General features: G+C 55.5%; 1 protein-coding gene across 1 annotated transcript in view; it reads left to right on the forward strand.

Annotated features, from left to right (window-relative positions):
• IQGAP1 (IQ motif containing GTPase activating protein 1) overlaps nucleotides 1-9,340 on the forward strand; it is an 88,833-nt gene extending 79,493 nt beyond the window's left edge. The window contains exons 32-38 of the mRNA XM_029070230.2: nucleotides 531-666; nucleotides 1,431-1,518; nucleotides 2,377-2,589; nucleotides 3,320-3,486; nucleotides 3,705-3,827; nucleotides 4,391-4,499; nucleotides 6,614-9,340. Of these exons, the coding sequence (XP_028926063.1) occupies nucleotides 531-666; nucleotides 1,431-1,518; nucleotides 2,377-2,589; nucleotides 3,320-3,486; nucleotides 3,705-3,827; nucleotides 4,391-4,499; nucleotides 6,614-6,727 (950 nt within the window). The 3' untranslated portion in view covers nucleotides 6,728-9,340. The remainder of the gene's footprint in view (nucleotides 1-530; nucleotides 667-1,430; nucleotides 1,519-2,376; nucleotides 2,590-3,319; nucleotides 3,487-3,704; nucleotides 3,828-4,390; nucleotides 4,500-6,613) is intronic.
• Nucleotides 9,341-12,019: the final 2,679 nt, after the last annotated feature.

A 12,019-nucleotide genomic window follows, 5' to 3' on the forward strand; every position in this document is an offset into this window, starting at 1 on the left:
ATCTGGCCATAGACCGGATGGCATTAAAATCACCTTGGACTGGGGCATTAAAATAATAATTTTAATAAATACCTGCTAGTTAATTGGTAAAATTACAGTAACTTTTAAGTGTTTACTATGTTCCAAGCACTGTTCTAAGCACTGGTTCTGTTCTAAGTGCTGGTCTGCCCCTGTTTGTAGCCCCCAGACCTCTTCCCTTTGGCTTGCCCAAAGCTGGGTGGTCCCTGTCACTCAGGTGAGGGGCACCAGCAGCGCGTTGCTCCATAATCACCACGACCGGGATGTTCTCCGGAAGCCCCTTTTCCCATGGACCTCAGGGTCTGATTTACCCGGACACCCTCAACTCCGGCTGTTTTTCAAAAAAGACGCACGCCTCCCAAATCGTGGGCCGACAGGCAACCTGTTAGTCGGGGAGTCCCGGGCGGCCTGATCACGTGGAGGCTGTGACCAGAGCTGTTCGGGCCACCGCTTTCTCTTTCTCCTCCCCCATGCCCTTCCTCCCCCTCCCGCGCCCCCCCACCGTGGCACAGGGGAAGGCTCCGGCAGCATCAACGACCCCAACAAGGAGATGCTGGCGAAAACCGAAGTGTCCCTCACCCTGACCAACAAGTTTGATGTGCCCGGTGGTGAAAATGCAGAAATGGACGCCAAGACCATCTTGTTGAAGTGAGTGAGAGGCAGGGGCCTCGGGGCCAATGCTAGCCAATCCAGCGGTCTGGCTAGCAGTACTAAGGTTTGTTCATTCATTCAATAGTATTTATTGAGCGCTTACTATGTGCCGAGCACTGTACCAAGCGCTTGGACTATACAATTCGGCAACAGAGAGAGACGATCCCTGCCCAATGACGGGCTCACAGTCTAATCGGGAAGCAGCGTGGCTCAGTGGAAAGAGCCCGTTTATTAAGCTGTTATTGTGTGCAGAGCGCTGTTCCAAGTGCTGGGAAGGAGTACAGGAGCAGCGTAACCTAGTGGAGAGAACACGGGCCTGGGAGTCGGAAGGACCTGGGTTCTTATCCCGGCTCCGCCGCTTGTCTGCTGTGCCTCAGTTTACCTCATCTGTAGAGCGGGGAGTGCAGTTGTGAGCCCCGTGTGGGACACGGACTGTATCTAACCCGATTAGCTTGTTTCTACCCTAACGCTTAGTACGGTTTCTGGCACGCAGTAAGCGCTTAACGAATACTATTAAAAAAGGGTGGGGTGGGGGGAGACCAGTGTAGCAGCCAGTAGAAGTCAGTCAGTCGACCGATCGGTTGTTTTATCGGGCACAGGCTGAGTGTTAGGGAGGGGGCCCCAGAAATAACAGACAGGGTCCCTGCCCTCAAAGAGCTTTCAGTCTAAGGGAAAGACCCCGTATCGTTCCTCTGAGGGCCATGGGAGAGGAAGTGGGAGAGCTGGTGATCTCTAAAGTTTCCTTTTCCTTTTCCCTTCAGCACAAAGCGTTTAATTGTAGACATGATCCGGTTCCAGCCAGGGGAGACGCTGACGGAGATTTTGGAAACCCCAGCCACCAGCGAGCAGGTAGGGGGCTGGAGCTGCCCCCCCCAATCCCCCAACGGCCCCCCGCACCTCCGTCGGTTGACTGTGGGGAGAAGGGGGGACCCCGGATCTGGGCCAGGCGGGTGGGAACTCCTGTCGGGGAGGGTACCCGTGCCAGGTATCATAGAGAGGGCGGGAGCCGGCCCTCCTGGGAGGGCGTCCGTGCCTTCGTCCGGGCCCGGGAGGGGATGAGCCGAGGCGGGGGCGGGGTTTGCTTGGCCCCGTGGGCCCGAGTCACGAGGGCTGATGTGGGAGGACTGATCTTCCCCGGGTAGACCGATTCCCTGGCCCCGGGGCGGCTTTCAGCCCGGGCAGGGCGGGTGGCGGGATTAGCGCGAGCGTAACGGGAGGCGGGGATGGGCAGACCACAGACCCGCCCTCCGGCTGCTTCCGTTCCAAGCCGAGTTGATGGAAAACGGGGCACCAGCGTGGGCCCGCTGCCACGGGAGGGGAGGTCCCGAGGGAGGCCTGCGGCATCTGGCCCTTCCCTGCCGGAGAGCCGGAAAGCCTTCTGGGAGAAAAGGCTCAGGAAGACAGGAGGGTCTCCCGGAAGGAACAGGCCACGGTTTCCGATTCCCGATCCGCCACCGATCTTGAGGCTTTGAGCGAGTCTCTAGTCCTGGTGGTGCTGCCCTCAGTTATCCCCTCTGGGAAATGGGCAGAGGGAGTCCAGAAGCCTCACCCTCCCCGATCCCTGCCTCCTCGGGACAAAGCGCGAGAAGGGCTTAGAGCAACTGTGGGAGAAAGGGGGTCGGGGTCGGTCGGTCGGCAGCGCGTCCTGCCTTTCTCCCGCCGCCCCCTCCCCACTCCCTCCCTCCTCATCCCCCCCCCCGCCCGCAGGAATCGGAGCACCAGCGGGCCATGCAGAGACGAGCCATTCGGGACGCCAAAACCCCCGACAAGATGAAGAAGTCCAAGTCCGTCCACGAGGACAGCAGCCTGAGCCTCCAGGAGAAGAAGGAGAAGATCCATCTGGGCTTGAAGAAGCTGACGGAGCTGGGGACCGTGAATCCCAAGAACAAATACCAGGAGCTGATCAACGACATCGCCAAGGTACCGCCCCAGGGGTCCGGAAGCTGCACTGGGGGTGGGCACAATTTCCCTCTTTGACTTGGGAGAGCTCATTGGGTCCGGCGGGGCGGCTGTACTCTACCAGGTGGCGGAGAAGAAATCTCTGAATCTTCCTCTTTCTAGCGTGGCTTTCGGTCTATCTCCTGGGCGTCCTCTTGCAACGGGAAGACTTGCCTTTGGAGGTCCCCTCTGACTCTGTGGGTTCACACCTAGGCGGGCCCCTCCTGTCATTCATTCACTCATTCATTCAATCGTATTTATTGAGCGCTTAGTGTGTGCAGAGCCCTCTACTAAGCACTTGGGAAAGGACGATACGACAATGAATAGTGACATTCCCTACCCACAACGAACTCACAGTCTAGAATGGGGATGTTCTGCTGCACGTTTGACCTGAACCAGGGCAGGGGGAGGGAGGCCCCGGGCGGGCAGGGTCTTCTTGCTCTCCCGGCTCTCCCCAGTCAGCCCTACCCTAGCCCGGGTGCCCTCTGTGCTGTCCTTTGGATAGATACGGCTCCTCGGTTTTCTCCCTCTACCAACTGAGGGTCAGGGAAAGGTCAGTCCGGCCGGACCGGGAAATGGGAAGCGCACCCCCAGCTCACCCAACGTGGTCCCAGGCTGTCCGCCGCCCCCACCTCGGCTCGGGTCTCCTGGCCGGGGGCTCGGGCCCCGGCTTGGCCACCGTCCCGTCCCCCTGATCCCGCGGTGGCCCTAGGATATCCGGAACCAGCGGCGTTACCGGCAGAGGAGGAAGGCTGAACTGGTGAAGCTGCAGCAGACATTCAGCGCCCTGAACTCCAAGGCCACTTTCTACGGGGAGCAAGTGGATTACTATAAAAGCTACATCAAAACCTGCCTGGACAACTTGGCCAGCAAGGGCAAGTGAGTGCCGCGGCCGGGGGCGCGGGCGAGCCTCGGGGTTCGCGGAGGGCGCCGGGGCCAGAGTAGGGGTTGGTGCTGGGGCAGGACGCCCCGGCCGCCGGGTCGACTGGAAGACCTTCGAGTCCGTCCCGACTCCAGTCCCTCAGGGGAAAGTTCCCTCCTTGGGGCCGGAAGCTGGCGGCCACTGATTGGTGGCCGTGATCTTGTGGTTTCCACAGGGTCTCCAAAAAGCCCAGGGAGATGAAAGGGAAGAAGAGCAAGAAGATCTCCCTGAAGTACACGGCCGCGCGGCTGCACGAGAAGGGAGTCCTGCTGGAGATTGAGGACCTGCAGACAAATCAGTGAGTGTCCAGGGCGTCCTTTGTTTCCAGCAGTACTTGCTGGGCTAAACACTGTGTCAGCTTAGCCACACCCTGTTCCTCCTGCCCTTCCCGCTTGTGCATCCTCCCCCTTTAGACTGTGAGACTCAGGTGGGACAGGGATCGTGTCTGACCTGATTATTCTTGAATCTACCCTAGTGCCCCGTAAGGTGCTTGACACTAAACACCTTTTCCTAAAAAATAGTTCTTTTTCTTTAAAAAAAAAAAAGGGTGATTTGGGGAGCTCTAAAAGTCATCCGCTCCTCCTAATTTTTTTTTTAATGGTATTTTGTTGCTAAGCACTGTTTGAAACTCTGGGGTAGGTACAAGTTATTCAGGTTGGACACAGTCCCTGTCCCACCTGGGGCTCACAGTCTTCATCCCCATTTTCCAGATGAGGTAACCGAGGCCCAGTGAAGTGCCTTGCCCAGGGTCACAGGGCAGACAGCAGCAGAACAGGGTTTAGAACCCAGGCCCTTCTGACTCCCAGTCTTATATTCTTTCCACTAGGCCGTACCGCTTTCTAATTCATTGTTTCCTACCAGGTTTAAAAATGTGATCTTTGAAATCAGTCCGACCGAGGAAGTTGGAGACTTTGAGGTGAAAGCGAAATTCATGGGAGTCCAGATGGAAACATTCATGTTGCATTATCAGGTGAGTCCTTTTTTCCTCCCCGGCATATCCTCAACCCCTCCCCCAACCGACATACACCCACACACGTGGGCAGCCGGGGAAGTCACACTGAGATAAAACTTTCCAGGTAAAGGGAGGAGGTGGGGGGTGACTGTCATTCATTCATTCACTCAGTCATATTAAGCGCTTACTGTGTGTGGACCACTGTACTAAGCGCTTGGGAAAGTACAGTACAACACTGAAGAGTGACAGTCCCTGCCCACAACGAGCTCACGGTCTTGACCAGTTCTTTCAAGATTCTTCAAGTGCTCAGTATTTCCTCAACCATGCTCTGCTCTCTGGGCTTTGGCCTGCATTCCCTGGGCCTGTGAGGTGTGAGTTGGCAGAGGGGAGAGCTGGTCCTTGCGCCTCAGAGGTGATGGACCCTGGACGCTGAGGTGGCTTTAATAATAATAATGTTGGTGTTTGTTAAGCGCTTACTATGTGCAGAGCACTGTTCTGAGCGCTGGGGTTTAGCAAAGTCTAAGGCTTTAGCAGAGGCCTGATTCAAAAAAAGGAAAACGAACCAGTGTCTCCTTACTTTAAGCCCCTCCTGCCTTTGTTTAAAAGGATCCAGAGTGGAAGGTATCACTCCAGTCGAGCTCATGAAGATAAATCGACAGCACCAAGCTGCTAGATTGTAAGCTTCTGGAGGGCAGCGATCCCGTCTTCTAACAATGAAGGCATTTATTAAGTGCTTACTGTGTGTCAAGTCCCAGAGTAGAATCTGGAGCGGGAACTCAAACCCAATGGTCGCCCCACTGTACAGCTGAGGAACGTGAAGGCCTGAGAGCGACTTGCCCATGGTCCCACAGCAGGCCAGGCATCGAGCTGGACCTAGGACCCCCGATCTCCTGGCTCCCAGCCCCCCAGTGGGACTCTCTTCCCGCTAAGCCACCAGGTCTCTCTTTTACTCGTCCCCCCAAGTGCTCAGTCCCGGGCCCTGCTCCCACCCGGTGCTCAGTCAGCCCCGTCGATTGATTGATTGCCTTGGAGTGCAGATCCAGATTTGTGTCGTCCCTGACTCTGTTGTTCTGGATTGAAAATTAGCCCCTGGGGAAGCCAACCCCAAGGAGAGCCGGGTGACTGTCTGGCCGGGGGACCACGGGCATCCGTCCAGAGTCAGGCCTAGGTAGTTGCGTCCAGCAGGCCGCCAGCCTGGCCTGTCGGTGGCACTGAGCGGGCATGGTGGGAGGTGGCCAGGGTGCTCCTGCCCGGAAGGAAACTCACGTCGGGGGCCTTTCGAACCCAGACTGGAGGCCGCCGATGCCCGCGAAGAGGGACAAGAAAGGAAGGGAGGGAGGGAGGAGAGGAGCAGAGAGGAGTGGAGCTGGGCTGAAAGAGAAATCGGTTTCCCTTCGAGCCGTGTCCTGCCAACTCCCCTTCAAATGGGAGACTGCTCCCCTGGCCCCCCTACTCCCCACCCCCTCATCCCCTCCTTTGGCTCCCACATTTTGCTCACCGTGCACACACATAGCACCAGTGTGCCTATGGACTTACACGCACTACTACTTAAAACACATCTTCATCCGCCTATCCAACTTCCCATTCTCCTCTTCCTCCTATCAGTAATTTTCTTTGGTGTCCCGTCTCCCCCTCTCCATTGATATCTTGAGGGCAGAGATCAATCAGTAGTATTTATTGAGCACCTACGGTGTACTTCCGCTTCGGAGAGTAGGCCGTAACAGAGTCGGTAGACACGTTCCCTGCCCACCACGAGCTTACGGCCTAGACGTTAATTGAAATAAATTACGGAAATGTACATTAGTGTTGTGGGGCTGAGGGAGGGGTGATTAAAGGGTTCAAATCCAAGCGCGAGGGTGAGACAGAAGGGAGTGGGAAGAGCGGAAATGAGAGCTTAGTGGGAGAAGGCCTCTCGGAGGAATCGTGCTTTTAATAAGGCTTTGAAAGTGGGGTGGGTGATCTACTTCTGTCGTCCTCCCGAGGGCCCACGGTAGGCGCTCAGTAAATGCTACTGGTTGACTGCCACGCGGGTCTCGGAGACTCGACTGAGCCGCCTCGCCCCCTCTCCACCCTTCCCGTCCTCCCCCCTTGCCCCGGACTTAACTGACGGTGCTGGTGTCCCCTCCGGGTAGGATCTCCTGCAGCTACAGTACGAGGGGGTCGCCGTCATGAAACTGTTTGACCGAGCCAAAGTCAACGTCAACCTCCTCATCTTCCTCCTCAACAAGAAGTTCTACGGGAAGTAGCGGATGGTCTGCCGGAGACTCCGAGGGGACACGGGCGGCGGACAGAGGAAGGGAATTCTCGTGCTGCGGACTGTTGCGGGGCCGGGGGGACCACCCCCTTCCCTGCCTCTCCCTCTCGCCTCCCTCCCCTGAAGTCAGGCTCCCGGGCGGCCCAGGACTCTGCCTCCTCCAAGTGCTACACCTTCAATGCCAAACTGCAGGCCACCCCCACTTTGTGAAGGAACCTGGGGTCCCTGTCGCTCCCTTCTCTCCCTCCACCCCTCCCCACCATGAGCTGGAAGCGCAAACCCGGTCTCCCTCACTTTTATTGTTACTTCCTTTCCTTTTGCCTGACCTCGAGCGGGGAAGAGAGAACGGAAACTCGGTTCCTAAACCCCTTTTCCCTGTGCCACCTTGGGGCCGGTCACCTGGAGGCACTTTTCGGCGCTCTAGGGGCCTTTCTGCTTTCTTAGAAACCAGGATGGTGAGTCCTGCAGACTAGCGACTATGAGGTTGCAGATGTTGGAATACTGTAAAACAAAAACAAATGAAAAAAAAAAGGTGTGAATATTGCTATTCCTGCCTCAGCATGTGCTTGTAGGGGGCAGTTCTCACAGCAGGCCCACTCTCCAGCTGCAGTGGTGGGCCGGGTGGGGCCTACTTTGTGCAGGCGTTGACCTTTTTCCCCCATGGAGGGGTTTGAGGGTTCAGGGGTGGGGTGCGAGAGACGTAGCGCTCGATCCTCTCCAGCGGCGGTGCCCTGTGTGGAGGCGGGGGAGGGAGTGACCGTCGGTCAACATTCGGCTAGCGGGGACTGTCGTTTTGGAGGGCAACTAGAGGAGGGAGCCTTCCTTAGATTTCGGTAGCCATTTTTGCCCCTGCAGCCTGGATCCGGCCCCGTTGGGCAGTGAGGGGAGTGGGGCCGAGCTGGCGGCATTTCGAGGGCAGGGAAAGGGATGTGGTCCGTAAGACAGCCCCCTTCCCCCCGGAGAATGCGAAAGAACCCCAACTCTCACTCTTTTACCAGAGTTTCATGGTCCAAAACTCCCTTGGAACCCAGGCGCCCTCTTCAAATCTAGACTCATTCTCTCCGGAGGAGGAGGCGACTTTTTTAAATCTTTGCTTAATTTTGCTCAGTAACTTTCAGGTGCTCATTTTCTTTCCTGTTTCTTGATCAAATCCTGGAGACTGGCTTGGGTGGGGGGAAATAGGGTATTTTATCAAGATGGTTATAGAGTGCTTTTCAAGGCTTTAGTGTACTTCATGGAAAGGAAGATTTTTTTTAAAAAAATAGCTTATCTGTATATCTGAATTCTTATAACTCTATCTGCAGCTGCCAAACACTAGGACTGCCTGCAGAGATGCAGAGAGATTATAGCGCCTTAGACAGGCTGGATTAAATCATGTATAAACAGAATCTACCCTATCTGCCTCCCGTTTCCTGTTATCAGTTTCTCTCTGGACTATCCGCCCCCCAGTGTCGAAGCCCCCTCTGCCTCTCCGTCGCCAGACACCACCTGCGGGGATTGATAACTCTGTCTTGAAATCGGGCTCTATGTAATGTTTTTTTTTTTTAAAGTTCCCATTTTCACGTCGGCGCATTCGCCGCCAACGGCCGTGGTTTTATACTCCTCTTGACGTGCCGAACAGAATCCGTTCCCGGGCCACCCCCGTTCCCTGATGGGGTTGGGGGGTCCTGCAGGTGGGATCGGGGGCCGGAGCCTCGATCGGAACAGCACCGGGAACTGAGATCGCTCGTCATTTCCAGTTGGCTGCTGGGCCCCCGGAGCGGGACCATTCCAGCTTGGCTCCCCTTCGATGTGAGCGGTCGGGAAGCCTTTTGCAGGGTGGGGAGCCGCTTCTCCTCACGCGGCCTGACGGAGAGGAAAGTCGCGAATGACTTAGGATATGGGGGAACACTCACAAGCACACTCTGAGAATTCCCTAGATGGGGTTTCGGGGGAGGGCTGGAGAAAGGGGGTCAGTGGATCAGCCCTTCGTCTCTTCCCTGACACCCCTTCGGGGTAACTACTACTTTCGGCGAGTACATTCCTTTTTTTTAAATTTTTTATTTTCTTCTCTCCAACGTGGAAAATATTTTCCAGTAGACAAAGCAATAATCTGCCACTGAGGGGACCACAGGGATTCAGCTCACTGCTTTATAAAAGGGGCGTGCTCTCCTCCAGAGGCCCCGCTGCCGTAACCCCGCCCAGGCTCTGCCACAAAACATCCAGTTTTCCGGGTCCCGCGGGAGACAGAAGGGGTCGGGGACTCCAATGCTGAAGCCCTTCACCACCGGCTCCCACGTGCAAACTCAGAGCTAAAGAACTTTTATGAAAAAATTAAAAAATAAACTTAAAAAAAGTGTAGAAGAAATTTTTTTATATATAGGAGAAACCTCCAAGGGAAAATTCTCAAGTCTCAGCACTGAAATGTTGTAGCTTTTATGACGGTTTTATTTATTAGCGATAGGGTTCTCCTGTCTCGTTCTCTTCCCGCCTCGAACTCCACCTCCCCGGTTGGCACGCGGTATGGCCCGCCTGGGTTTCCTCCCTGAACATCGGGCTTCTTGTCCTGTTGTTGGCATAGTCGATTGGCCTGTGTATCGCAACTAAATAAAAGGTCATTGGTTCACGTTCGTGTTTTTCTCGTTGTTGCAATGTAATCAGTTTCTAATCACTCCCATGTGCACTTGCAAAAGAGGAGATTACAACACGTCAAGTAGGAGGATGAATAATGCAAAATCAAAACAGGAAGCAGCTCTTTTTGTAAGTGTCAGGGAGGTAAACCGGAAACCTCTCTCCGCTCCAGTGCGGCGTCCCCAGAAAGTGGTCTCCCGGCCCCGGCGCGTGGGAGTCGAACGGAGGTTCTGAGGTGAAGCTCTCCGGGAAGAAGTTGGTCGCGGGGCCTGAGTCGAGAGCCCAAATTGTCAGTGACCGGAGGCCAGAGATCATATCGGCATCCATTACGGAGTGCCCACGGCCCACGGGGTACCCGGACAGAATGTGGTGTTGGACCGAGGCCCGTCCGGTGGGGCGGTAGACGGGCACTAGACTCAAAACAGTCACAGGGTAAGGAGGGAAAACCTCCTTCGGGAAGTGGTAGGTGACAACGGAGTCCAGGGGTAACTTCCTGCCAAAATGGTGCCCTCTCCCAAATCACCAAAAGCCCAGGGCCAACTTGGAACCTTACTAAAGCCAGTAGAGGTCAGTGATTCCCTGGGAGGTGGTTTGGTTTCTTTTTTATATTCTTTATGGTATTTGTTAAGCGCTTACTATGGGCCAGGCACTGTTTTAAGAGCCGAGGTAGATAATAATAATGTTGGTATTTGTTAAGCACCTACTATGTGCAGAGCGCTGTTCTAAGCGCTGGGGTAGATCCAGGGTCATCAGGTTGGCCCAAGTGAGGCTCACAGTCTTCATCCCCATTTTCCAGATGAGGTCACTGAGGCCCAGAGAAGTTAAGTGACTTACCCACAAGGGGCAGAGCTGGGATTCGAACCCATGACCTCTGACTCCCAAGCCCGGGCTCTTTCCACTGAGCCACGCTGCTTCTCTACAAGACAGTCGGGTTGGACCCGGTCCATGTCCCACCTGGAGCTCACAGTCTTAATCCCCACTGTACAGACGAGGTGAGTGAGGCACAGAGGAATGAAGCGACCTGCCCACGGTCACACAGCAGACAAATGGCAGAGGCAGGATTAGAAAGCAGGTCTTTCTGACCCCCAGGTCCGTTCTCTGCCCACTTAGGCCATGCTGCTAATGGGGCGATGTGATTTGCCGAGGGGCCAGCTTGGCGTAGCGGACGGAGCATGGGCTTGGAAGTCAGAAGGTCACGGGTTCTAATTCCGGCTCCGCCACCTGTCTGCTCCGTGACCTTGGGCAAATCACTTTCATTTCTCCGGGCCTCCGTCACCTCACCTGTAAAATGGGGATTAAGACTGTGAGCCCAGTGTGGGACGGGGACCGTTTCCAACACGATTTGCATGTATCCCACTCAGCGCTCAGAAGAGCGCCTGGCACACAGTTAGTGCTTCACGGTCTTGTCTTTTGCCGTCGAGTCGTTTCCGACCCGTAGCGACACCACGGACGCGTCTCTCCCAGAACGCCCCGCTCTCCGTCTGCAATCGTTCCGGTAGTGGATCCAGAGCGTTGTCTCGGTCAAAATAAGGAAGTGGTTTCCCACTGCCGCCTTCCGTGCAGTAATTATTATTATTTATTTTTATGTTTGTTAAAATTGTATTTCTAGCGGGAGGCAATTTCAAAAATACCACGGGGAGTCGCCCGCAGGGAGCCGGACGTGAGAAGAGGATGGGAATCTAAATCCCTTTTTTTCCAGGCTTACGAGACTCGTCAAAATAAATCTGATACCGAGAACTCCCACCCTGGGGAAACGGAGTCGGGAGTGTTGAATAGTGCAAATCTCCATGGTGATGCAAATAATATGCCCTGCTGAAATCACCGCCGGGCGAGGAGGTCGCGGCATCGGGAGCTACTTGGTTTTGAATGTAGAGGTTGGTCAAAACTGAATCACCGCCCTAGTAATAACGATAATAATTAAGGTACTTGTTTAACGCTTACTGGGTGCCAAGCACGGTCCTGAGAGCCGGGGCAGATACAAGTTAGGTTGGACACAGGGATGGGGGGCTCACGGTCTGCATCTGTCACCCAGCAGACGTACGGCAGAGCGGGGATTAGAACCCAGGTCCTCCTGACTCCCAGGCCCGTGCTCTGGCCGCTAAGCCACGCTGCTTCAGCCCTAGACCCCGTTGGAAGGGTTGGGTGAGGGGGGACGACCCTGGGAGCCCGGGCCATCTTCAAGGAGACCTGACAGGCTCAGGAGGAGAAATCCACAATCGGTGAGGGCGAGGCTGAGGAAGAGGGGACCGGGTGCCTCTCCCCAGCTGGCGTCATTTGAGAAGGGACGCGGTCCACCGGAAAAAGCTACGGCCCTGGGAGTCAGTGGACCTGGCTTCTGATCCCAGCCTGTTGTGTGACCTTGGGCGTAACTTAAATTCTCCGCCTCGGTCCCCTCGTCTACAGAATGGGGATTCGGTGGCTGCTGTGAGCCCCACGTGGGAACCGATGATCTCGTAATAATAATAATGATGGCATTTGTTGAGCGCTTACTATGTGCCAAGCACTGTTCTAAGCACCGAGGAGGACGCAAGGTGATCGGGTTGTCCCACTGCGGGGCTCGCAGTCTTTATCCCCATTTTACAGATGGGGTCACTGAGGCCCAGAGAAGTGAAGTGGCTTGCCCACAGTCACACAGCCGACAAGTGGCGGAGCCGGGATTCGAACCCATGTCCTC

The sequence above is a fragment of the Ornithorhynchus anatinus genome, chromosome 8 (genome assembly GCF_004115215.2).
Source record: "Ornithorhynchus anatinus isolate Pmale09 chromosome 8, mOrnAna1.pri.v4, whole genome shotgun sequence".
Classification (NCBI taxonomy): domain Eukaryota; kingdom Metazoa; phylum Chordata; class Mammalia; order Monotremata; family Ornithorhynchidae; genus Ornithorhynchus; species Ornithorhynchus anatinus.